Source organism: Pelodiscus sinensis, chromosome 11 (assembly GCF_052426305.1).
Source record: "Pelodiscus sinensis isolate ZL-2025 chromosome 11, ASM5242630v1, whole genome shotgun sequence".
Classification (NCBI taxonomy): domain Eukaryota; kingdom Metazoa; phylum Chordata; order Testudines; family Trionychidae; genus Pelodiscus; species Pelodiscus sinensis.
This window is the reverse complement of record NC_143062.1, coordinates 39,210,596-39,238,448: the sequence shown is the minus strand read 5'-3', so window position 1 is coordinate 39,238,448 and position 27,853 is coordinate 39,210,596. Positions and strand designations below refer to the sequence as shown.

General features: G+C 42.7%; 1 protein-coding gene across 12 annotated transcripts in view; it reads left to right on the top strand.

Annotated features, from left to right (window-relative positions):
* Positions 1-27,853, top strand: part of CHL1 (cell adhesion molecule L1 like) — a 223,342-nt gene that overhangs the window by 147,852 nt on the left and 47,637 nt on the right. For 10 of the 12 annotated variants that reach the window (XM_089781240.1, XM_089781243.1, XM_089781246.1 and 7 more), the window contains 8 exons: positions 2,151-2,273; positions 2,991-3,161; positions 7,885-7,932; positions 12,182-12,302; positions 16,958-17,142; positions 23,997-24,128; positions 24,958-25,095; positions 27,480-27,591. In XM_089781240.1, the coding sequence (XP_089637366.1) occupies positions 2,151-2,273; positions 2,991-3,161; positions 7,885-7,932; positions 12,182-12,302; positions 16,958-17,142; positions 23,997-24,128; positions 24,958-25,095; positions 27,480-27,591 (1,030 nt within the window). The remainder of the gene's footprint in view (positions 1-2,150; positions 2,274-2,990; positions 3,162-7,884; positions 7,933-12,181; positions 12,303-16,957; positions 17,143-23,996; positions 24,129-24,957; positions 25,096-27,479; positions 27,592-27,853) is intronic. The other 2 variants (XM_089781245.1, XM_089781244.1) reach the window with 1 other exon arrangement.

Here is a 27,853-nt window from a genome sequence, read left to right as displayed (position 1 = left end):
TGTGGCACAGACACTTTTTGACATTTAAGAAGTGTTTATAGCAGGCAATTGCTCTGTACTGGAGTTCACGCTAAGGACTCATGTGCAAAACTGGCACTTTGTAGTGTTTCCCTGTGGCTATTAAGAGCCACGATTATTTCATTCTTTTACTTTTGCCTAATGACACACTGAACTGACACAACTGCACCTTGAACCAGTTTTAACTTGCCTTGAACATAAGCAGGAGTCAGCGCCTGCCCTGCAACAGTCTCAGATTGGTTTGTTTGAAGAGCAGTTACGTTTTAACAAATGAATTTGTTTGTTGCATTGTGGCTTCTCTGTGCTCATTCCAGGATCACAGCTGGCTCACCTTACTTGTGGATGTAATACTGTTGCCTTTGGGGATGCGTACATGAGACTGGATCTTTGTTACTGTTTGCAGCTGGCTGGTTTGAAGTTGGGGTGGTTGCTTTTCCTGACCTTTATACACAATTCTTGTGGGTTTCCATTGACTTCAGTGAATTCTGGTCATTGGATCAGGTCCTAAGCTATTGGATCAACTGGTCTGTATTTAATAATCATAGCCAGATCCATAAGCTGGCGTGCATGTCTGTCACAAGGTCTGCTTTAGAGCTGTCCTTACAAATCATGGTGCCCTATGCAGTCTGAGCATCCTGGGAGGAATGGGGCTATTCTTTGGGGCTGTGGGGACCAGGGCCAGGGCTGCAGATGGGCAAGGAGGCTGGTGGAGGAGTATACAGGAGGTGCAGATACCAGTCTGTGACTTGAGCTGCCAGCCAGAAGTAGAGCAGGAGGTTGCCATGCAGCTGGTCAGAAACAAGCGGCAATTTCCCGTTCTGCCAGAAGGGGAAACAGCTGGTAAGTGGTAACTAGGGGCAGCCCACAGGGGCTGGCTGCCAGAACAGCACTGCCAAATATGCAGCACACAGCTGCATATTCTGCATATGCCTAGGGATAGCCCTGGTCCACTTATCTGTTCAAAGAAAGCAAGATCAGACCGCTAAAATGATGTAGGGTCCATGTGCAGCCATTCCAAAGCAAAGCTTACATACCTGAGAAAGGGGGAAGCAAAGAGAACTCTATAGCTACTTTTCTACTGCTTCTAATTCAGGGTATGTCTACACTACCCCGCTAGTTCGAACTAGCGGGGTAATGTATGCATACCGCACTTGCTAATGAAGCCCGGGATTTGAATTTCCCGGGCTTCATTAGCATAAGCGGGGAGCCGCCATTTTTAAATCCCCGCTGCTTCGAACCCCGTGCAGCGCGGCTACACGGGGCTCGAACTAGGTAGTTCGGACTAGGTGCCTATTCCGAACTACCGGTACTCCTCGTTTCACGAGGTGTACCGGTAGTTCGGAATAGGCACCTAGTCCGAACTACCTAGTTCAAGCCCCGTGTAGCCGCGCTGCACGGGGTTCGAAGCAGCGGGGATTTAAAAATGGCGGCTCCCCGCTTATGCTAATGAAGCCCGGGAAATTCAAATCCCGGGCTTCATTAGCAAGTGCGGTATGCATACATTACCCTCCTAGTTCGAACTAGGAGGGTAGTATAGACATACCCTCAGGGAGTGGCTGAGGGCCAAGCCCCTTGCACAAGTTATAGTAGCCATCTGAATGCTGCTCTCACTTGCATTGCCTTATAGTTTGTTGGGAGCCATTATGCCAGAGAGGATCATCAAAACACAGTCTTGCTCTCACTCCTCTCCAGTATGCCCCCTGAGTGGTGGAGGATTGAGGAGGAGTGTGCACTACGATAATCATTCAAGCAGATTATATGCCTGACTTCCCCTTCACATGACCATTTCATTGATTTCCATTACAATTCCTTTGTTCTTTGTCTAAAAGTCTCAGAACGATGATGATGAGTAGTCTTGTAGCACTTTAAAGACAAAAAATATACATGGTATCATGGGCTTTCATGGGCAAAACCAACTTCCTCAGAGGAGCAGAGAGTTCTTTGTGTAATAAAAACTCTGTTTTTGGGATCTTCTTTTCATACCTTTTAAAAAAAATGTGCTTAGCCAATTTGTGCTTTTATGTACATCATAGTAGTTAATACAGAGAGCAAAAAAAGAAGGATATGAGGTAGGTGGGTTATTAGGACTAGAGGGCAAAGAAAATGATCAAAACTGTTTGTTTTTGTCATAGGTGTACCAAAATTCCCAAAAGAAAACATTGAACCAATGGAGGTAGAGTATGGTGATTCTATGGTTTTGCACTGTAATCCTCCCAGAGGAATTCCACCTTTGCATATCTATTGGATGAATATTGGTAAGTTACAGTAAACAACACATAGCAGACTTTTCACTCACAAGATTAGAAATAATCTTTCTCTATTGTCTGGTTATTGCATCATTGTCTGTTTTGGGGATTCTGTCACATTCTTTACATATTTAGGGTATCATCTTGCCCAAGGAGACGTAAATGACAAACACCAATGGACTTTGATAGTGTTTAGGTCCTAGGGTGAAATCAGAGTCTCATCAGACACAGGATTCCAGACTAGATATACAATTGCTCTTATCTGTATTTGGCTGGATTGACAATGAGATGACACAATCTCAATCTGGTCTAGGAATTGCATGCTGTGTAGTTACAGGGAAGATGAGTTTGCATGCAAGGTGTAGTTACAGGGAAGATGAGTTTCGGTTCTGTACAATGGAAACCTAGAAATCAGGCATTCATGGCAGCGGTGTCAGCCTTTGTAGCACTATCACTTTGGGGGATTTTCACTGCATCATCCTTAGTAATTACAGAATTTAAATATACGGACAAAACTGCCTTTCCAGAGAATTCATGACTTTTTTTCTGTAAAAAGTTTACTTAGGTTCTTGTTTCATAACCTCTCATTCCCATGGATGTAAAAGGACACAGTGATTATGGTTCCTCTTTTGCATCAAAAAGCAAACATATGATGGGAAGTGTAAATAGTCATGTGGGGGGATGGCTGCATATCATTACCATCTCATAATTACTTTTTCTTGCTAGATTTACAACACATTCCGCAAGACGAAAGAGTCTCCATGAGCCTTAAGGGAGATCTTTACTTTGCAAATGTTGAAGAAAATGACAGTCGAAGCGATTATTGTTGCTTTGCGGCATTTCCAAGGCTGCGAACAATTGTACAGAAAATGCCAATGACACTGAGGGTTACACGTAGTAAGTCTTTTACTTTTTTTTAACTCCCACTTGTCACAGAATAAAAATATCTGCCACGTGTTTAACATGATTCTCTCCGAAGAAAATGCATGTAAATGTGCTTACTCCTACATGATAAGCCTTACTCTGAGAGCTAGATCCAACTTTTGGGCTCTTGGGCTGCAAAAGCACTATTGTCCTTCTGTTCTACACTGTTATAAAATCTAATCATGATGCATTGGGAAATCAACTCTCTTCTCAGCCACTGAGTAGATAATCATTAGGCATTCCCATACTGCCTCCTTCCCCCTGGGGCTGGGTTTGCCTCGATTTGGCAGTAAGGCTTTGGAGAACAACATTAGGGAGCTACAGTTAGCATGATCAGGGAATAGTCCAGGTGTCCTATTGTGCAGTAAGTTTCCTGCTTGGCTGACTGAATATTAGAGAATGTCAAAGAGACCATAGCTTAGAATTCTTGATTCATACCTGACAAGTCTTTCCCTGAGCTCAGCTATGGAGAGCCAATGGTACCATCTGCCTTCGCTTCTATCAGTAATAATCATGTATACAGGCAGTCCCCGAGTTATGCAGATCCGACTTATGTCGGATCCGCACTTACAAACGGGGCTTTCTCGCCCCGGAGCTAGCAGGCAGCGGGACCACCCAGAGTGCAGTGGTCCCGCCACCTCGACCTCCGGGGCGAGAAAAGCTGCTCCGGGTGCCCCTGGTCTGCTGGGTACCGTCTCCAGCAGACCAGGGACACCTGGAGCAAAGCCGGGGAGGCGGAGAGGTCCCGCGCCTCTGAGGCTTTGCTCTGGCAAAGCCGGGGAGGCACGGGACTCCGCCGCCGCTGCTGCTTTGCTCCCGGTGCCCCTGGTCTGCTGGGGACCGTCTCCAGCAGACCAGGGACACCTGGAGCAAAGCCAGGAGGCGGAGGAGTCCCACGCCTCTGAGGATTTGCCAGAGCAAAGCCTCAGAGGCGCGGCACCCCGCCGCCGCTGCAGCTTTGCCCCCATGTCCCTGGTCTGCTGGGGGGGGGGCACAGCTAGTGCCCCCCCCCCCCAGCAGACCAGGGAGACGTGGAGCAAAGCCCCGGGCCTGTGGTAGAGCAGGTGGGGGTGCTGCCGGTTGGTCCCGCAGCACCGCTCCTTGGCGCTACTGGACCAACCCGGCAGCACCCCAGCTGCTCTGTCCCAGGAGTCCTGATTCAGCCGCTGCTGATCAGTTTCAGCAGCGGCTGAATCAGGACACCTGGGGCAGAGCAGCTGGGGTGCTGCTGGGTTGGTCCAGTAGCGCCGAGGAGCAGCGGCGCTACTGGACCAACCGAGCAGCACCCCAGCTGCTCTACCCCAGGCGTCCCCAAGTCAGCCACTGCTGAAACTTACCAGTGGCTGACTACAGGAAGCCCCTGCCCCGGGCTTCCTGGAATCAGCTGCTGATCAGTTTCAGCAGCAGCGGACTTGGGGATGCCTGGGGTTCTTAAGTTGAATCTGTATGTAAGTCAGAACTGGCGTCCAGATTCAGCCGCTGTTGAAACTGATCAGTTTCAACAGCGGCTGAATCTGGATGCCAGTTCCGACTTACATACAGATTCAACTTAAGAACAAACCTACAGTCCCTATCTTGTACGTAACCCAGGGACTGCCTATATTACAATAGTGCCAAAATAACAGTCAAGTATGACATCCCATTGTGAGAAGAACAGAAAAAATAGTAGTAGATGATCCCTATCCACTTTTGCTAAGTGCTTCAGAGAAGGTAGAAATCAATAGAAGTCACGAATGGCGCCCCCTACTCCGAAGTTCAAAATCACCTGTCTAAGAAAAAAGCCATGCAAATTGCATTACTTTGTAAGGTACGGTCCATAAGCATCAACTTTTATAGTCTTGGAGGAGTGGAGAACTGTCTGTAATCATATAGGGTATGTCTACACTACCCCGCTAGTTCGAACTAGCGGGGTAATGTAGGCATACCGCGCTTGCAAATGAAGCCCGGGATTTGAATTTCCCGGGCTTCATTTGCATAAGCGGGGCGCCGCCATTTTTAAAACCCCGCTCGTTCGAACCCCGTGCAGCGTGGCTACACGGGGCACGAACTAGGTAGTTCGAACTAGGCTTCCTAGTTCGAACTACCGTTACTCCTCGTGGAATGAGGAGTAACGGTAGTTCGAACTAGGAAGCCTAGTTCGAACTACCTAGTTCGTGCCCCGTGTAACCACGCTGCACGGGGTTCGAACGAGCGGGGTTTTAAAAATGGCGGCGCCCCGCTTATGCAAATGAAGCCCGGGAAATTCAAATCCCGGGCTTCATTTGCAAGTGCGGTATGCCTACATTACCCTCCTAGTTCGAACTAGGAGGGTAGTGTAGACATACCCATATAGAGCAAGCAGAAATCTTGTTGGCATGACTTCCTCTAGTAAGAAGTAAAAAGCACAGAGGAATTTAGCATAATATGGCATGAAAGGAGCTTTGCATTTACCGAGTGAAAGGGCAACTAAGAAACAGGGGGGTGTTTGTGTTCTGAGTGGCTGGCAGTGTAGCTGCCATTTTTTCCCTGCAGATTAAAAGAACACTAGCTTCTTTGAATCTGTTTGCTTTCCAAAAATGAGAAAAAGGTAGCTTCACATACTACACCTGCACCTGAGTCTTCTCGTCTGGAAGGCAAAATTCTGAGTCCTACTGCCCATTTTATGGTTTTACAATTACATTTCCTTATATATGTATTATGTCTTGCTCAGAGGACTGTTTCCAGTTCTGAGTTTTTGCTTTATCAAACTGCAGCCCAAACAACAAAGGAAACAAATTGACTCAATAAACAGAATGTACAGGAAACAGTGTGCTTTTGAAAAGTCAAACAAAAGAAAGAAAAATATAGTAGGGTACATTCTCTCAGGCTATGGTAATCAAAGCTTCATTGACCTCAGTGGAGCTATGACAGTGTACACAAGCTGAAGCTCTTTCACTTGCCTCATTCAGTTACAGTAATTTTAAGTGTCACTTTCAAGAATAATATATTAAAATAAATTGATTGTATATATTAGATTAGATTGGCTGTGCCCTTTAAGTCACCCTTTTGGTTTCCTTAATATCTGACTTTTGGGGATTTACATTTCCTATAATATCAAGGATATTTTCTTCTCAACTGAAAGCCTCCATATTTAACTTAAAAATCATATATTTTCTTCTTGTGGTAAATGGATAAACAATTATTAATATTAAATCCATGTACCTTAATGCTTGAGCCCTGAGCTAGAGGACTGTTTCCAGTTCTGAGTGCCACACTTGAAAAAAAAAAACATGGACAAATTAGAGAGAGTCTAGAGGAGATCAACAAAAATAACAAAGGTTTTACAAAACCTGACCAGTGAGGAAAGATTAAAAAAAGAAAAGCTAGGCATGTTTAGCCTTGAGAAATGAAGACTGAGAGGAGACTCGATAACAGTATAAATTTGTTAAAGGCTTTTATAAAGAAGATGGTGTATTATTTTTCTGCATATCCACTAAACATAAGGCAAACATTTGGCTTAATCTGAAGCAAGGGAGATTTAGCTATTAGGAGAAACTCTCAGAAAGTATACTTAGGTACTAGGGATATTAGAGATTAACCAGTTAATTGATAAACTGATGCTTATTGATTAATGTTATAGGTTACACTGGGGAGGCTTCGCTGGAGGCTCTGCAATATAAAACTTATTTGAGCTTTATACTTCAGAGCCTGCAGCGTGTGCAGCTGTGTAACCACTAAGATTTTCAGTGGTTATACAATTATCTTTTTAACCAAATGTTTACATCCCTATAGTAGAAACTAAAATTTCATACAGTGACTTGTTTATACTACTCTCTATATACTGTACACTGAAATGAAAGCATATTTATATTCCATTTGATTTATTTTATAATAATATGATAAAAATAAGAAAATAAGCACATTTTTCAGTAATAGTGACCTGTGACCTATTTGTTTGTCTTATTTATGTAAGTAAATCATTTGTAGGTGAGATGAAACTTACGAGTATGCAGGACAAATAAGACTCTTGAAAGTGGTACAGTATATTGGAAAGGTTGAGAGCTGCTGATCTAAATATACTTGATTCTACCTCAGCAAGTTGGGGTGGACTAAATGACCTCTCCAGGTTCCTTCTAAACCTATTTTTCTATAATCTGTGGTTCTATGTTTTAGGCTATTAATTGTACATAAACTATCAGAACTCTATAGATGCTCAAATGTCTCCACATTAGAGAGGTTTCAGCCTGCAGGGTTTGGAACACTTTGGCTTCAGGGCAAGAAACCATTTAAATGTTATATCCACATTACTGTTCAAACCAATGGGACTATGTATGTACTTAACGTGTGCAAGTGCTTTGTGGGATCAGGGCCAGAGTGCATTGAATATGAGAGCAAGAAGAAGACCAATAAATGACAAAGAAAAGAATGTTAAGGATAGAATCTTTTAACTAATGCTACTAACCTACTAATTTTATAGATATAACTATGATAAAATTACTTTCTAGTGAATCTTTTTCAGAGCTTTACATCTTTTAAAAGTTTTCTTTATACATACAGAAATTCAATGTCTGTGTTGATTTGCATTAATTTATTTTGGTTGTTTCATATAAAATATATTTATATTTCCTTTAAGGAAGCATTGTGTGTGTGATTACTTTAGTTGTTTTGTTTCTGTTTGACCTTTTAATCTATATCAACTATTTCGTTTGCATTTGGTTTTCATGTTTGTTTATTTCAGTTAAACATACCAATGACTCAAGCTCACCTAATGCTGCTGTTACTAAGGGTGAGTTGAATGCACCTGTTCCTTTGCCTTTGAGTGAGTTCACAATGAGAACACTCACTGTATTGGGTAATCTGAAATTTTAGTAATATGAAGTAGTATATCAGCTTAGATAAAATACTGTTACTGTTTTAGAAAAGCTTTTAATGTGTCTACAGAGTATAAGCAGAGCATGCATCAGTATTTACTCAGTCTTTACTATCTTGACTGAGGTCCGAGGGATTTTTAACATTACTGCAGTGCTTTTGCCATGTGAAATAAAGAACTCCGAGAAGTGGACCTGACAGAAACTATTTTCCAGAGTTGCCAGTTTTCCTGATCAAGACAGTGATTAAAAGGGAAGGAGCTCTAAGATAGATGGAAAAAAATCATCTCTGGTGACTAGCTAATGTTAAAATATGCTACCATGTTTAATGTTACAATAGCAGAAAATATGGATAGGATTGAGAAGGGTGTGTAGCTAACAGAATATATCTGGATTCTCAACCTAAATTCTAGAATGTGTTGGATGATTTTAGGTGAAAGATTTCTGTTGGAAAATGCTGTTTTGACAAAAAGGATGGATTTTCAGGATTTTTTAAAAAGAAAAAAACTAATAAAATATTTAAATGTTATATTTTGATATCTCTGGATCTACAAGTTTTTATTTTTTTTATTGTATCATAAGATTTCCACCTCTTCAGGGTTTTTTTTCCAAATAGAACACTAAATGGTCAGTAAAAAGAAAGGACTGAGTTTAGTGAAACAAAATAGTTCAAGTGACTTAATGGCATTTTGGAGAGGTATTTCACTTCATGAAAAATTTCACAATTATGGCTTTTTGTTACAGTTTGGATTCAAAAGAAATACTTCCATAAGGTGGAAAATCTGTTTTCCACTGAGTTCTATCAAATACTTTATTTCCCCTTAAAACACAGTTATCAGTCATTGAATATAAAGGAAATATATTTTAAAATAATCTTTTTCAAAAATTAGTAATTCTGAGTGCCTCAGTTTTTGGAGTACCCAAGCAACAACACCTGGAAGGAACTTGATTTTTCACAGGACTAAGGCTGGACAGTTTCTGAAAATCAGGCCCTTTTCAGGTATCTCAGGCTGCATGTCTAAGTTTTCTGGTCATGTCTGAAAACCTTGTCACATGTGCATGAATATTTGTAGAGTACTGTGCAGATACAAAAATGTGAGTCTGCACAGGCTCAACCCTTCATCCAATCTGCTAGTCAGATTTTACATTCATCTGAACTGGCAGCAGCAAGCCATCTGGAGGGGAGGAGGGAGAGTGCACAGATGAGCAAAGGGGTGGGGTCTTTCAGGAAGAGGCAGCAGGAAAGGAGGGACTGAGGATCAGGATTAGCAGGACAGAAAGGCAGGAACTTGAAAGCTGGCAGTGCAGCCTGCACTGCCAGGCTGGGCCATGGTAAGGACATTGATGCTGTGTAAGGGGTCCAAGCTGCTGGCCGGGAAGTTGCACAAGGAACTGGTGGTGGACAGCCCTGACTGTGACCTGCCATTCAGCCCCAGCCACAGGCTCCTGGCCCTGAGTGTGCTGTGCCCCAAGGCCTGTCCCAGCTGAACACCATAGGCCAAGCTCTACTGTTGTTGGCATCAGACCATCTGCCCTGCAGGAGGCTCCTGGGGGCATTCCAGCACCCCAGGAGTGAGCTCAGTGCACACAGAGGCTGGGAGGTCTAGGGGCAGATGCCCCTGGCCATGCCACCACCTGCCCCAGGTGCCAGCTCCACTTCCCCCATAGCTCCAGCCCTGCAAAGCTGAGCCCTCCCTCATCATAACAGGGCAGCCTGCTGCATTTCTGGAATCTGGCACTCTCCTCCTCTTCTCCCAGAAATGAGTCACTTTCCCCATGCATGCCTCAGCTGCAAGAGCCAGCAGCACTGGAACAGTGGGCAGCGTATCCCCCTGAGGCAGTCCCCTCCTGCAAGGAGGGGCATTTGGATTGACCAAGGGGAACCTGTTGTTCCCCTGTGCTGCCTGCACTGGGAGCTCTGACCAGCACCTTTCTCTGTGCCCCGCACAAGTGTCCTTATCCGCTCCATTAGCTGCAAAAATTGTCCGTGGATTTCTGCAGATATGCAGGGCTTAAACATCTGTGTACAGAACATGTACTCATTGGTACATGTAGTACACGCTATACCAAGAGACACAAAGCAATTAAAGAAGGCAAAAAAAATGAAAAAAGCTGGCTTATAAGGTAGAAATGATATATTCGGAAACTGTCAGTAAACCGTTTCTGTTGAAGAAGCAGTAAACATTTTAATGACATATTGGCTATTAATTGTTATTGAATAACCATTTAACAATATGAATTGTTAAACTGCATTGTCAAAGAAACAATTGATTTTTTTTTGTTGGCAGTCTAGCATAAATGGTTATCTGAAACCCAGTAGAGTAAGAGTGAGTTTTGTTATGAACAGTGTCTTGCTTTCAAGCTGTACTTCCAAATGCTTTCCTGGGTTATTGTAAATTCGGCAAATGTAGAGGGAAGGAGAATTCTTTGCAACTGGCAAAGAAGAAACGATTTGATATCAGCTGAGATTTCAAAGACCATATAGATTTAGTGGAGGGGAAATGTATGAGGAAGACTCTTTCAGATGCCAAGAACAGATGAGGGAAAGATTCATTCACCATCATAGGGCAGTGTGTGTGGTGCAGCGCGGAAATAAGGAAGCAGAGAGAAGATAAGTGGTAGCTAAGCAGATTGATCAGTCCTGAAAAAGGGAGGGGGGAGATCTAGGAGAGAGTCTGCAGCAAATTCTCAGGAGAGATTTTTTTTTTTGAGGCATGGCAGGACATTCTGAACAGAGTCTTAAATTTGCCTGGGAACCAGGGAGGGAGGTTGAGGATAAGGCACACTTCTTAGGGCATTGGAGGCAGGAAGCCGAATTTTTCTTAGGCTGTTGCTTGGAGGAATAGGGCTTAGATCTTAGTTTGGAGGGACTGGAATCTCTTAACATAGGCAAGTAAAACAACAGATAACAGAGTTTTAACTCTCCTTTTCTCTCAGGCTTCAGAGCCAGACTCACATGAGTCCCTGGTGTTCCTCTTCCTGGAAACATCCCAGTTCTTTACAGCTTTGCTCCCTCTCTCGAGTACTAGCCCCAGGGTTGCTTTCTGGAGTCCTGGAATGCTTGCTCCAGGAACCCCATCATAGGAGTCACCAGTACTGCACCATTGTTTCCCTTCCCTTCCCTTCCCTTCCCTTCCCTAGGCATGGCCTGTCCCAATCATTCTCTTCCATCTCCCATGCCTTGCCCTCTGTTAATCCTTACTAGGCACAGGGGTATCCACACTACTTTAATGGATGGATTGGGTTCACCTGCTCTGACCCAAGGGAGTTTGGCTCAGTTCTACTCATGGGGACCAGCTCCCCAGTGCACACCCCTTCACCATATACAATTTGGGGGTGTGTCTAGACTACAGGGTTTTGTCGACAAAAGTGGACTTTTGTCGACAAAACTATACCTGAGTCCACACTGCCTTTGAGTTATGTCGACATAACGTTGACAAAACTCAGCAGTTTTGTCGACGTATGTAAACCTCATTCTACAAGGAATAAAGCCTTTTGTCGACAGAGTTCTGTCAATAGAAGGCATTATTGCATCTACACTGTCCTTTGCGTCCACACTGTTATGTCGACAAAGCGGCTTGCTTTGTCGACAGAACTGGATGTAGTCTAGACGCTCTATGTCAACATAAGTCTAGACAAACCCTGGGAGTCATACGGATGTAGTTATAACTCTGGCCCCTTTAAGACTGCTATCCCCCAACCACCAGCATCGTCAGCAACCAGGAGCTCTTGTAGCAGCATAATTCAGCACTAGCCTCCCCCTGAAAATCTTCTGGGCAGGTCTGCCTCTTTATGACACCAACAGTAGCAGCCAGAGAAAGAGGCCCCCACAATTGTATGACTCCATCCCTGAAAGCTGGCTGAAAATGAACTGCTCATGAGAGCAGAGTTGTGTATCTTCTTAAGGGGTTTGCAGATTCAGGGTTCTGGTTTTGGGGGAGAGAAGGTTTTAATTTTATTCCTGTGTTTGGAATGTAAGTAATAAAACAAAGCCCTGGGTAGGGCCTTTAGAAAAAATACCACCAGTATAAATATAATGAAAATAACTCAATGAATGAATATTCCAGAAAACTTCTGTCCAAAGCAATATTTTTAAGATGGTTAGAGGGTACAGGATGATTCAGGGACAGCACCTTAATGACCCTCTTCATTTATCTTTTTTTGTAGCTAATTTCATCAAGGAAAGAAAACCCAAAATACTGATACCACACGAACCATCTGGTAGCAGCTCATCAGTTACCGTCATCAAAGGAGGAGTTCTACTACTTGAATGCATTGCTGAAGGGCTGTGAGTATTGCACGCACTTAACAAACTTGTGGAATAAAATTTAAGGAAGTACTTTTAAAAAATCTCCAACTAAGTGTATAATTTTACACCAAAACTTCATGCAGTTTCTCTATAAATACATTATACTTGTTGAAAACTAGTGTAGAGTTACAATGGAGAAAGTTTTATGTTGACGAGAGAGTAACATACAGATTATAGACAAGTATATCTAAAGAAGCTTCAGGGGGTAGCCAAGTTAGCCTGTACAGGATAAACTTAAAAAACAACACATGGTCTGGTAGCACTTTATAGACTAACAAACATGTAGATGGTATCATGAGCTTTCGTGGGCACAGCCCACTTCTTCAGATGACCGGAGTTTTGAGTTTAGGAAACTCAATTCTCTGGGTCCTAGTGGCACCCTTCCCTCCCCTCCCCACAGTCTGGCACCTGAGGCGGCCACCTCAGTTCACCTCATGGTAAGGCCAGCCCTGGCTTTTCCACCTTCAGTGAGATTGCAGTACAATTTCTTGAGTACCCTCTTACAAGGTTTCATGCTTTCCATGATGCCCATTCAGAAACAAGTCCAACAACTGAGTAAAAGATAAGGAGAGTTTGAATCAGGGTTTTGGTTTTTCCCATGATGAAGATAAGGCTCCACCTGCAAAATTAGATATGGATTCACATTTGGGAATGTTCAGGGTTTAGTTTGGACCAATTTCAATGGGTGCTGGAATAGCTAGTCCCCAGGCCTAGGATTAGCTCTCTGCATTGAATGGAAATCTCAAATCCCATCTTTATTAGTATTGGTAATACCATCATGCCACAGAGCCCTAGTCCTTCCTGTTGTGCTCGTCACTGTACAAAAAGAGCATCTCTGGCCCCAAAAACTTATAACCTAAGACACGATGCAACAAACAGATAGACAGTGAGATTTCATCTTTATTGCCATACACAGAGGATGAAAAATGCATGGCAAATGGGAAAATATAAGCAGACCTGATTGAAGTGCAACCTTCATGATCATAGAATCATAGATCACGAGAACTGGAAGGGACCTTGAGAGGTCATCAAGTCCAGTCCCCTGTCCTCACAGCACCATCTAGGCCATCCCTGATAGATGTCTATCTAAGCTGCTCTTATATATCTCCAGAGATGGAGATTCCACAACTTCCCTAGACAATTTATTCCAGTGTTTAACCACCCTGACAGGAAGTTTTTCCTAAAGTTCAACCTAAAGCTCCTTTGCTGCAGTTTAAGCCCGTTGCTTCTTGATGATGATGTGGTGCTTAGCTGTGAATACTCCTCTAAGCCCAACTCCTCCTAGTGGACAGAGGTAGTTTGATAGCCAGGCAGAAGCACTTTCATCAAAACTGGATTAGGTTTACTTATACCGTCTTTCTTGATCACCAGTTTTCAACTTGTATTTATGCGTGCAACTTTCTACCCCAAAAAAGTTGTTGTAAAGAAACTAGAAGGTAAAGCCTAAAACCTCTCTACCCATTAAAGTTAGTAGGGAAAACACATTTGCTTCTGGCTGTTGTGTGATAGAGCTCCATGTTGAATGGGTGTTGAAATCATCATGTTTCCAACCTGTATTATTGACAGGGCTCGACAAATAATGCAAGGTACTCATCCATGGCGAGTAGATTGCAACCTGGAAGAGTCGGGTTCGGGCAATCTGCGCATGCACAGAACGATTTGCACATGCTCAGATTGCCGGATAGCGCCACTGGCGAGCAGGGCTCGCTGCGGTTCAGCGAGCCCTGATTATTGAACTCCATGTCCCTATGTTCTCACCGTGGTTAACAGATAAATGATCCATGCACAATTATCTCCCAATATAAATCTCAAAATCAGAGTGTTTATCTGCTTGAGCAAATATGTTCAGGGCATCTTGCTTGTACATGCTTGTTTGAAAGGGCATCACTCACCCTTAGGATATACAAGATTATGACTTTGCAGTTGGTTACCATTTTCTGAGAGCAAGTGATCAACTCATCTCTGTTGACTTAATTCCAAGTAACTGCATTAATTACAAGTAATTCCTTTTTGCAGTACGTCCAAGCCCTAGTTCATTGTTACCTGTGCCTGTGAACTTCCTTTTTATCCAGTAGATAGATTATTTGTTTAAATGTGCAAGTGTTATGCTCAGGAATGCAAGGAAGTGATCATGTTGGTTCAAACAAAGACAGTATGGGACATGTTCTTCAAATTTCCTTATAAAACTTTCCCCATGTGCTATATAATTAGGGCTCTACCCAATTCACTGTCCATTTTGGCCAATTCCAGGCTCATAGGATTTTTTAAATCATATATTTCATGTTCTCAGCTATTTAAATCTGAAATTTCATGGTGTTGTAATTGTAGGGTACCTGACCCCAAAAGGGTTGGGGATGGGGAGTGTTTGCAAGGTTATTGTAGAGACGGTTTCATTACTGCTATTTTTACACCTGTGTAGCTGCTGGTGGGGGAATTGCCTTCAGAGCAGGGCAGCTGGAGAATGGTGGCTGCTGGTCAATAACCCAGCTCTGATGGCAAACCCACCAACAGCAGCAGCATAGAAATAAGGGTGGCATGCTATGGTATTGCCACCATTACTTTTGTGTTATTGTCTGCAGAACTGGGCCATCAGTCAGCAGCTGTCGCTCCCAGCCACCCAGCTCTGAAGGCAGCAGTGCAGAAGGATGGCATGGTATGGAATTGCTATGATTACTTCTGCACTGCTGCTGTCAGCAGGCTGCTGTCAGAACTGAGAGTCTGGCCACAGCTGCCACTTTCCAGCTGCCCAGCTCTGAAGGCAGCACAGAAGTAAGGATGGCAAAACTGCAGCTCTCCTAAAATAATCTTGCACCCTGCCCTGCAAAACACTTTTGGATTAGGACCCTCAATTCAAGAAACACTTCCCCTGAAATTGGCATAGTATGGGGTAAATGACAAGATTTCATGGTCCATGATGCATTTTTCATGGCTGTAAATCTAGCGATACTCTAAATATAATTAAACAAGGAGGGGAAAGGAAAGTATACTCCATAAAAATGTTCAAAAAGGAATGAACACTTTACCCATTCATTCAACATTTTCCATGGCATGTTTATTTTTTGTGTACAAAAAAACCCTAATTGAAATGAGATTTTCACAAAAGAAAAATTACTTCCTCTTTCAAATCTAAAAGAAAGAGTTGGGATGGTAATGAATTACAAAATGTGGGCATGGGGAGGAGGAGGATGGGCATTATCCTTACTGAAACAAAATGAATATATTTTTTTAAAAACTATTTTTGTGATTTTAAGTAGTGCATCAAAACAAAGGATGTTAAAATGGTTAATCATTAAGTATACTATTAAGCTTATTGGTATACTTAAGGTTTAACTGGTTAACTGTCCTCCCCCCCCCCCCCCCATCGTGATTCACCGTGGCAGTTCTGGCTGTGCAGAGACTGGTGGGAAAGGTGGTGGGAACCCCATCTCAGACAGGGCTGAGGGACCAGTCTGGCATTGAGCCCAGAGATAAATGGTTAAATAACTGTTTTAACATATCTAATCAAAACATGATTGAATGATGCCAAAATTTAAAAAAAAAAGGATAATCAAAAAGATATTTTCCTTCGGAAAACTAATAATGGAAATTTTCAGTAGGTTCTAACTATATTCCTCCAGTTTGCCTCCCCTTGCAGTTCATGCCTGTAGCTGTTTTATGCAATGAGCCCATGTCAATCAGGAACTAGATTAGCTAGATTGAGACAAGTATTGAAGTCTGAAGACTAGGACCTGTCAATCAAATAATAATTAACAGCAGTAACTATATTGCCACTTTGAGATCTCTGAAGGTTTTATCCAAATCTTGAAAATGGCAGGCGACTCCTGTACTTGGTACAATGATCTACACAAGTGCTGATGAAACATAGGGGTTGCCTTACTGTCGTTGTTACAATACTATACCAGGGATGAACTCTCTTGCAGAAAATATGACACTTGCACTATTATCCATGCTATTCATAAAAGAACATAATTTCTTGGTACCTGGGGCTTTGAGTAACTTGTGCCTGGGAATTTTGCCATCTTAACAGATGGACACAAGAGTAAGCAGATATGACACTGTGTCTATGCATCATGTGTGGTGCTGGGGTCAGGAAACCCAGCTGGGAATGCTCAGACAGCAATCTGTCCTGTACTTCTGTGTCTCTGCTTTGAGTGCGCTCCTAACTTTCTAAACCTATAAAGTAGCTTTTTCAGCCATCTGCGACAGGCAGTTAGCCCTGTCTAATCAGGCAGAGTACAGGGCAGAGTTATTTTAATGAAGTCTTTACCCCCTTGTCTGTCTACAAGAAGTCCCTGAGGAACAGAACAAAACAAGCTTCAGTGCCTCTACTACAGTTCATGCCAATATGTTTACAAGGAATGCATGCCTGTTTTGTGGCATAGTGTCAGCTATAAAGGGTTTTTTTGTATACAAGCCCCTTTTCCCCCACAGGCAGTACAAACTATGGACAATATCGAACCTTCATTTAGGATGTTTTAATGGGTAAAACATTACACACAGAGAAGGGCCATTGGGAGAGTTCTGGAATCATGATCTTGCAAAGGGAAATGCAAACATTCCTACCTTCTGTAGTTATATTGAACTGAAATGTTATCTCTTGTTTTTTAATTCAATATCTTTCATTTTTCTCCTAGCCCAACTCCGCATCTTAACTGGATTAAGGTTGGTAGAGATTTGCCAAAGGATAGAGCAATGACAGAAAGTTTTGGAAAGATTTTGAAGATAGAACAAGTTTCTGCAGCAGATGAAGGAACGTATGAATGCACAGCAAGCAACTCTGTGGGAAGAGCAAAACATGAGTTTCACGTCCACGTGGAAGGTGCCGTGTACATTTTAATGGGTTTTATATTTTGAATAATAAACAAAGAGGGGTGTCACCATCTCTGCTGGCATAAATCAGCATGATTCCATTGAAGTCCATGGAGCTGCATTAATTTATACCAGCTGAAGCTCTGGCCCTGATTTTATATTTGTATGGCTTAACCTTACATTTCCTGTAAAATGATACTCTTTTCACAAGCCCTGAAGATTTTGTAGCACGGGAAGATAAAATGGCACTATATACAAAAACAGTACTATAAATTAGATATGGTTTAGTGAAGCAAGATTAGTGGATTAAATTCTGTGGCATGTGTTATGCAGGAAGTCAGATTAGACAATTTAATATTCCCTGGTGGCTTTAAAATCTATGAAACTATGAGAGGTATAATTTACATATTTAGTTAGTTTTAAATGTGAGAAATGCAATATCTTTGACCAGATCTTGCACTCTTTAGTCAAACATAACTCCTAAGCTGGAAAGTCTATCTGTTAAATCCAAAGCATCCGTGATAGAAAGAGAAATTAGGAGAACCAGTCTTCTCCTCAATAATGGGAATATAACACAGTCACAAAGAGTAATCTACCTGCTTTTAATTATATTTGCCACCATTTGAAAGTTGCCAGTGATTTCTCAGCTAGATTACTTCAATTTCCTTACCTATGTCCCCTCCAGGTTGCCCAAAATGCCACAGATGAACAATCTTCACTATTTCCTACCACATGACTCTCTGATCCTTTCTTTGGCCCATCTTACATTCTGTTGAAACTTCTCAACCTCACTTGCAGGACTCTGCTGCTGCTCTAATATATGCCAATGATCATCTTTTACTCTGCTGATTCTGCTTATCTTTGTGATCCCTTGGCCTCATCTTCAAAATACAAATTCCACTTTCACACTACCCCACACATCTGGAATCACTCCTTACCATCCAATGCGCCCAGTGACATCATTCTCCTTTTTCATCCCTCACCTCTCCCTACTTTTTTCCTGACAACCAATCTTCTCTAGAGCACCTGCCTTTGAACATGAGAATGGCCATACTATGTCAGACCAAAGGCCCATCTAGCCCAGTTTCCTGTCTGCCAACAGAGGCTACTACCAGATGCCCCAGAGGGAGGGATCACAACAGGTAATCCTCACATGATCTCTCCCCTGTCACCCACTTCCAGAGAAACAGAGGCCAGGGACACCATTCCTACCCATCCTGGCTAATAGCCATTGATGGACCTAACCTCCATGAATCTATCTAGCTCATTTTTGAACCCTGTTAAAGTTCTAGCCTTCACCACATCCTCTGGCAACTCTCATCCCTGAATTAACTTACCTTGGATTCATTAACAGGGATGGAGTGTCCAGGATCTTCAGCCTCAAAAGCACAAGCATAAAAGAGTAACTTAATTAGCGGATGGAAGTAGAAGAGGTTACACGATCACTCACACTTAGCCAGTGTTTCACATATTACAGTTTGTGAAAGTTTAATAAAATGCTCACAGAGTTACCACAACATGACAATATAAGTGACTGTAATTCTGACTGTAAAAGCAAATTGCCTAGCAAGAGCTAGGGACCTCGCCATTGACTCACTTTTCCACACTTCCTCTGTTTTGTAACCCCCTACTAGTCTATTGACAGCCTCAATCATTAATGTTGTTGTTACTCCTGTACTATCCGTGTACATTAGCCTGGATATGCAAACTGTATCTCTTCCTCTGCAAAGGCTAGAAAGACCAGCCCAGGTCATAAGATGCCATCACAAATTTCTGTCTCCAGTAATTAAATAATACATTGGTGAAAAATTGCTCTGTTAGTGTCACCCATGCTTCCTCTGGATGTCTATGTCGACCTATAGTGGCTGGACCACAGGAAGGTTTTTATGAATCTGCTTCAGCCTTTGGCTGTGAGACCCAGATCTTTCAGTGTAGTCCCTAGAGGCACCTGCTTTTAGACCAACATGTCCAGTGTTCTATCCCAATGACCAGAACTTGGTTTGAAATCAATGGAGTTTGCACATTTTCTTGTCTATTATTATTAGTGTAAGGATATTGAGTGGTAAAACCAGTCAATATAGTATCTTACAATAGTCAATAGGTGGGCTATACAACAGTACAAATCACTGCCAATTGTGAATCAAAAGTGAGAAAACATCTGGAGGGAAACCAATGCCTAGACCAGCAGGAGTAATAAAGTGAATTTGCAGATAAATGCCTCTTCTTCAAAGTTAACAGGGCAATCCAGCCCCAGGACCAGGCATCAGTATTCCCTGTAAGCTGTATGCTTGTGTGGTCACTCAGGAGAGATTCAGATGCCGCCCAGCAGATTAGCAGAATGCCCACAGCTAGGGTTTTTTTGTACTTGTGGTGCTCATCCTCACATGCCTTGGTGCACATACAAAAATTATTTCACACATGGATGGAAAAGGTGAGAGGGAATGTTGCCAAGCAGCATGTAATTGTGTTGCTTCAGTAACAGAGTCAGAACAGAGTGTGAAAGTTGCAATGTGATTTGTTCCCCAGTGCTCTGGAGCACAGGGATGTGCACCATTCCTCTTTTTGCATAAGGTTATGTCTCCAAGTATCCATTGGCTAACTTGGTGGAAACTTGGCTCCAGCCACTCACCACCTGCTCAGCAGGGGGAGTAGCAGCCTGGTGGCATCTTCTTCCCTCCATCACTCTAAATGCAGCAGGGATGTGGGGAGCTTATGCTGGAGCATGTGGTGGATCTTTAATTACTCCCCTGTATTGCTGTGTCCAGGCACAGAGCTGGGCTCAAGATTCCCCAACAGAGTACAACACTGAGTGATGCTGTCATTTGTTAATGTTACTATTTCAGTCAGGCCAACGGCTGCTGGTTTGGGTCAGACACCCAAATTAGCTATGGAATGAAGAATCTGAAACATAACTGAAAGACTCGGTGAAAACATTTTTCACTTGCCATGAGCAAAAGAGAGACCCGCACTGTAGTGAGAGAGATGTGCTTGTGGGCTATTAAGCCATCTACAGCAGCCAGCTGCTCGATTTTACTCTTCACTTCTCCATCTCTCTTCACTCCTCCATAGACAGGAAACCAGAGAGGAAAAGCATCCTTTCAGGCATCTACACAGTGTTTTGTAACGTAATGTGACTCATCATACCCTGTCATGTGACACACTAAGATATTATTTATTCTCTTCCTGCAAGTGGTGAGGAATGGGACACCATGGCCTGGAGTTTTTAAATGTGCCAGTTGTGAAAGTTGCTGACGCTTAGAAATCACTCCAGATGGTATGGAACGTCTCTGCAGTAGCTGAATATTTTAACAATCTGGTCATGGTTTTCTCGACTGTAAAAATTGAAGCCATCAAAGCAATCGCACAAGTTTCAAAAAGTAGCATACAAAGGGAATAACATTAATTAAGTTGTTCAGTATGTTGACCACAGATCTCTACAGGGACAAAAGCTTTGTGATGAATAATTTTCTATTCATTAACCAGCTAGTACCCAAAAACTACTCTTTTGCCATAGAGAGAATACTTTTTCTGAGAGGTAAAGCCCCTCTCTCTTGCATATAACTAAAATAGGTTGCTGTCTTTAATAGGAATTTAATTTATTAGTAGTCTCCTCCCATGCAAAATATTAGGCACAACTAGGCCCAAACATTTTCCTTTCCTAGAATTCCTTTCCTAGAAATCAGTAAATGTCACGAGTTTCCATCACAGAGCCACATATTTAGTCTCATTCTCTCTCTGTGCACGTGACAGGGTCAGCACCTCAGTTGGTGTAAGTGAGTGTAGCTCTATTGGCCTTGGTGAAGTCATGCCTCTTTGTGGCATCTAAGGTGTGATGGTTTCTCTCTGGGAATGTGTACAGGAAGAGAAAAAATTGCTTTCCATGCTATTAACTAGCACTGCTGTTCTGTCCATTCCCTCTCCTGTTGCTCTTGTATCAATCAGAATCTAACTCTCATTCCTCAGTGTGTCAGACCTGCAATTCCTCTTGTTGTTATTCAAACATGTTAAAACACAATCTCAGTCTTTGAAACAGCATTCTTAAGTGATGGCATTTGCATGCAGCCCGTTTACTAATCCTACAATAGTGTGAGGGCCAAGTTGCGAGCAATTATGATAAAGCATACAAAAATGTTCAGCCAGCAAATTGTATGACTGCTTGAACATTTTAATCTCTCTTTGAAAAGCGATGTAGCCTAGAACATTGGAATGGGGACACAAAACCCTATTAATGCCATTGTAGCAGGGTTAGGTTCTTTAAAAAAACAAATTGTCATGATTTCAAAGACTTTAATTTATTGCATATAATTACCCCCCATTTGCAATTCTTCTAGCCTCTGAAGTTTTTAACTAGCACAGTACCTGGCATCATAATTTTGGTTGGGCATGTCTAATCTTTACTGTAACAATAATAATAGTAATTAATAATAATAATATGGGAAGGGACATCATTTTCCAAAAAAGCCCAACACCAAACCACATACCAATTTTAATCACAATGCCCACATTTACAGCTCTGTTAAAAGGGGTGAATTCCCCATTCAAGTTTCTGCCTTTCCTCATCTTGCTCACACATCAGCAACTTGCTGGCATAAATGTGGGATTTTGCAGATACAAGTTACCTGTATTTGTGTTTTGATGCTGCATTCATTGCATTTAATATACTAATAAGCAGCACAGCACTGCTTCCTCATAGAGAGGGGCTTCTCTAGTGTTTTCACAGTGTAGACTATATTTTAATATAGATTGTCTCAGGGACACCTATAGACTCACAAGATTGATGAGGCAATTCTAGCAGTTTCTTACTTAAAAAAATATCATTAGGAAAGTACTTAGGCTGGGTATTTTTAGCTCTTCTCTAATTCTTCTGAGCAGCTGGACATAAGGAGGTAGCACCACGTGGGGGGCAGCCTCTTTGAACTGCCAGCAATTCTCCATCGAGAACAGGTGATCTTGGGGTACATTTTAGAAACCTTTTTATTAGAGTGTTGTCACCATCTCATTTCTGTCTTGGTCCTTATCTTCAAGATTCTTAGTGACCTGGGCACAGCATCAATCTAGAAGAATGCCTAAAGCTCCAGGGTGAGGTCTGCGATTAACCACTTCACTTCTCAGTCACAATGGAACTTTCTACCTCATCCATGAAAGAAACAGAACTTTGACTGGGTCCATACCATGTGGGAAAAAATTCTCATAAAAACCAAGGGCTATCAGACTTCTCCATCTTCTGCTCCATGTGCAAGATGTGATGCTTTGACCTTCTGTAATGTGAATGCCACAGCATTGTTTACATATTTAAGAAAGAAAAGGAAAAGCCTATCAAAACAAACACTACGCTACCCACTCAATTATCCTTATTAATATAGACAAAGTATTTACTTCCTGTTCTAAGACCAAGGAAATATGGCACAGCAGCACTGCATCTGTGGTTCCACCATGTGGGCAACTTTTAGCATTGTTGACTTGTGAGTGATGACTGCTCTGTCTTAAACATTTAGGGCCTGATTCCAAGACCACTGCAGTCATAGAAAGACTCCCATTTACTTCACTGATCTTTAGACCAGGCCCCTGGGATCCCAGTTGTCTGGCTAATGCGAGGATGATGCAAAGGTGTTGGATGCACAGGAAACCTCTTTGGCCCATGCAAAGAGACAAGAATGGGAACAGCCCCTGCATTCCCTCAGAAACCAAAATATTCTCAACACTGCAGGTTCTTCCATCTGCAATTATATCCAGCTCCCACTGAAGACAGTAGAAGCCACATGGTCTTGCTTCCAAGGGGAGGATTTGGGTTGAAGAGATATTTGCGGCTTGGGTTCATTGCTGAGATGCTTATTCTTCATTTCAGAAATAGGAGCTCCATATTGAGAGGTTTTTTCTGAAAATATGAAACCAAACAACCTTGCCAGTTTCACCACCCTTTCCAAATGCAAACATTTAGCTCTGTGCTTAGAGCTCACCAACATCCCACTCTCCCTACCTTTAATATCAGCAATTCACAGACACTTACCTTCCTTCCTCCCCCTTCCCACCCCCCCCCCGCATCCCCCTTCTGTTCTGCAATGTGATTTGTCCTTTTCATATTTGTTCATTTTTTTAAATTGTATCCTTTGGTATATATGGTTGTGACTACTTTCTTCCACTATTTGATCTGAGGAAGTGGGTCTGGCCCACGAAAGCTCATCATCTAATAAACCATCTTGTTAGTCTTTAAAGTGCTACATTGTCCTGCATTTTGCTTAGAGCTGGGCATTGTCAAACACTGTCCACTTCCCACAGCCTCTCCTTAGTGTTTGTGGAAATTAAATGCCATGTAAACAGTGGAGAATGTGTATATATCATTTTAATTTCTCTGGCAGAATCATTTTATAAGTCAAAATAAAATGAGAACGGATTTGTCCTTTAAAGGAGAACCTGTTCTTCAATAGTTGACTGTGTGCGCCATCTGCTGGAAGACCTCAGTGACAGCAGCATCTCTGTGAGCGTTTATTACTAATTCAGGTCGTACCTCTATAGTCTGACACCCTGGGGACCCAACTGGTGCCTAACCAGAGAATTTTCCTAACCACAGGAGGTCAATCTTGTCTAGCAGCATTACCAACACTTCCACTGCTTACTGGGCTCTTAGAAGACATTTAAGAGTAAATTAGAGCTAAATAACAGCACAGAATACTGAGAGTCAGGACTGGTGGTTATAAACAAACTTTATGGGTTTGGGGGTAACTTGGCCACACCCATGATAAGTGGACATCTGGCTAACTAAAATCATGCCAGACCACAGATGTTGTAGGACCAGAGAGTGTCAGACTAGAGACGTTCATCCTGTAGTTATAACCTCTGCTGAAATGTCATTTTCCTTCTTATCAGAACCTCCCCGCTGGATAAAGAGGCCTACAAGTGGTGTTTACAACAATGAGTCATCTGTTTTGCTATTGTGTGAAGCTGCTGGCAAGCCTGAGCCAACTATAAAGTGGAAACGTAATGGGATGCCTATTGATAGTAAGTACAGGGTACAAAATAATTTGCTCAGACAGCTGGACAAGATTAGCATGTACTGTACACTCAGCACAAAAGTTGGTGCATGGATCCAAATGCATCATATGATAGTTGATTTGTCTGGTGTAGGCAAAGCAACTACTTCACAGTGATAAGTAGGGGAGCAGAATTAAAGCAACAATAATATGGCAGTTTACTATTTAAAGCCCGCAGCCAGATAGTGTATTTTTCTTATCTTTAGGAACTGGGATCAGACTCCTACAATACTAGCACCCCACTGACCTACTTTGTGCCCAACACAGAGAGAAACCACAATGTGTCTGAAGAGTAGAAGCCCTCTTCTCTCCCAGGGACCCAATCTGCAGTGTGCCCCCTCCATTCTCATTCCGCATCAGTACCCAGCACACCTGTCTAAGCCCATCATACTGAACACTGGTGTAAAGAACATATAGTATTGCTGAAACTCAGAGTTTCTTAGTGGCATTGGACATTCTTTTGAATGGGAACCAGATAGTTAGAAGCTGCAGGTGCTTCTGGAAATCAGCACCTACAAATACAAATATAAGCCATGCTGTTTCCATCCAAAGTAAAATGTCTTGCATTGTACTGCAAGCCAAGCTATCCAGGACACTTATTTTACTCCATAAGAATGCTAACATGGGCAATGCTTTCCAGCAACTTTCTGGTGATCGGGGACCTGTTAGCCTGAGACTGAGTATGCAACCTGCCCTATTGGCTTGCATCTGAAATGGAAGCAGCTCAGAGATGCTCTGCGAATTTGTTAAAGTAATGAACGTTCCTCATCCTACTGACATGATTTGATTTCTTTCAGAAAGGACCTTCAGAGGCAGAGTCTCTGCTGGAGAGATCAGCATTACCAACCTACAAGTGCAGGACAGTGCAGTGTATCAGTGTGAGGCAACTAACAAGCATGGCACCATCCTTGCCACTGCTAATGTTAATGTTTTAAGTAAGTACTTCGACAACATTAGATTGTTAATGGAAAGGGTGATGCTGCTGAGGGGCCCTATCCTGCTAACCCATCATTACTTGAGGATAAATCATGGGAGTAAAAGTTTGTGTGGTTTGCCCACAGTGGTTAATGGTTTGGTTTTGCCAAAGCTGGCAATTGTTCTGTGATAATATCAGGATTCTAACATGTTCCTTGGAACTTTAAATCAGGAAAGAATTTGAAGAGTTACTGTTCATTGGGCAGTCTGATTGAAAGAGCCTTGTATCACATGTACAATATGTAACCCCCAAGGAGATTAACCAGGATCCCTGGGGCTCTGTCTGCTGGCAGCTCAGGGAGAGGCAAACTGTCCCTGGTAGGGAGGGGGAGCCAACGCAAACTCAGAGTCCCCCCCGGCAACAAATAAGGAGTGAGATGCCCCTCCCAGGAAGTTCAGGGAAGGGGAAAGGCCATTGTTTTTTTATGAGTTAGTCTGGAGCCAGTCAGGGCAAAAGCAAGACTGGCTGTGTGGGAAGCTGGTAAGCCCCAGGCCTGCATGCAGGGTCCCCCCTGAGGACTGGCCTCTAGGGACCTGAAAGCAAGAGCCCGCTGCTGGGTTTTCTTTCCCCACTGATGATTCCCAGTTTGTAGAGTTTGTTGGGAAACTTCCCCAGCCAGGCTGAATTAGACTTCTAGCTCCCTAGGTGAGACCAATCACCACATGGTCAGCTCTGATCTTCCTGCTAGTTCAGGGCTGGCAGGACTGCTGCCTGCTGTGTGTATTTCTGGGTGCTGGGCTAGGAGACTACAGTTTGGATTTTAGTACAATTGTGTAATCTGCACGTTGAGCCCTGCACCCCTTTGTGGTGAGGGGAAATCCTGGGACTGAAGCAGCCTGATTCCTGCCTGAATAGGATCCCTGCTAGCAGAGATCAGTCCCTCTGCAGTGACTGAGGAGTCCAGAGTCATCTCTGAACCGGAGGATCATTCATGGAGTTTGTGAGTGCACCATCTTTTAGTTAGTCAGTCAGGGAATTTGTTTTGGGGACCCCCTACACCCTGAACTGTGTCCTCAAGCCAGGAAGTAAGGATTTGGGGATTTTATAACCTGCTGCATATTAAACCTGTGGAGGGATTTACCACCTTCTCCCGCTTGTGAGTCCTTTGGGAAGTACTGAACCCAGTCAGCCACACTGCTAAACCACTGCAGAGAAGAATTTTGTGGTCATAAGTAATCAAGAGCCCCAACAAAGTAAGTGTACCAAAGAGACACTAATCTTACATTTGCTACATTAAGTCACGTGACTGGGGCAAGTCACAGGTATTAGCAGCGTGGGCACCGGTGAACCTAAAAATAGTGTTTTACCCTGTTATGTTATAACTGTTTCCTGTTTAATATAATTATTGTGTTGAAATTGTATGTGTTTGTGTTATTTTTTGATGTATCCAACTATTTGGCAAGTAAGTGGGGATTACCCTGTTGTTAGAATTTTCCTCCCAAACTGCCCTGGTGACCCTGCCAGGAAGTAGGGAGGGGAGTGGAGGCACTGCCAAATAAATTCATAGGAAAAAATAAAGAAGATGCACCCTGCTGAGTGTGTGGTGGGATCCAGAAGAACCCAGACCTGTTCACCAAAACCTGTAGGCAGATTGGCATTAAAGAAGGTAATCTGGTGGAGGGGGCGCTACAAATATTTATATATTTAGTGTCATCACACCAGGGCTTGTGTGGAGACTCTATTTTAAGAATTTTGCCTAGCTCAAAGACTTCCATTAAATAAAACAATAACTGATTGCTGAGTTAGGGTTGATGGTGTAGATTGTGCCCTTAACTTTACATCATTAATCTGGAACTTCATTTTTTATTATCAGTTAGTTTGTTTAAGAAACAATCCTAGTGCTGGGAAATGATTAGTGGAATCCGTCCCCAAGGCAGTAGAGCTAGTATAGTTCCTTCACCCAGAGCTACTGGAGTAAGCCCTGAGGTGCTGCATGTCAGAGAACTAACCTGCTGTTGTCTTTCACAACAGGCTTTCTTGCTTTGTTTACATAGTGGGGGTTGAGAAGGAAGCCAAGGGCTAGTTACGTTGAAGGAGGATGGTGTAAAGAAAAGGACTAGCTATGACAAAGGAGCATGCTGTAAAGGGAGATATGGTAGTGGTTTTCTCATTAAATAGTACACCAGGCATTGATCCTCATGAGCTGGCAGCAGTACAGTAGTTGCATTAGCATCTGAGCTGCAGCTGCACCAAGCAGTGAAAGGTCAGCGGGAAGGTCCAGAGTTGGAATGATTCCTCATTGTGTAGTTCCCTCTTGTACCAGTCCAAGTACTTGAATTCAGTGGCGGAGGGGGACTGGAAAAAGGACCTGAGAAATAACATGATTAACATTCTGTTTTGCAGATATTGCTCCATTAGTGCTAACCTCAGACAGTGAAGACTATGCCACAGTTGTTGGTTACAGTGCTTTCTTGCATTGTCAAGTTTTTTCTTCCCCTCCTGCTGACATTAGTTGGTAAGCCATTTATAACAATTTGTCTGCTGCTTGTTTTAAATCACTGGTTTTATCTGAAACATGTTATTTGGCTGTAGAAACACATGAAAATCTTTCACAGTCCTCACGTTTGGAGTTAAATTTAATAACAAATAACGAATAAGATAAGATCAGTTCTGCAAGCTTGAACTAGTCTTTTATCCAAGGATCTCAAGGCACTATTTGATATAAAAATTAATAAAACCCCATACCATATGTTTAAGGAAGATCTTGTAATATCCTA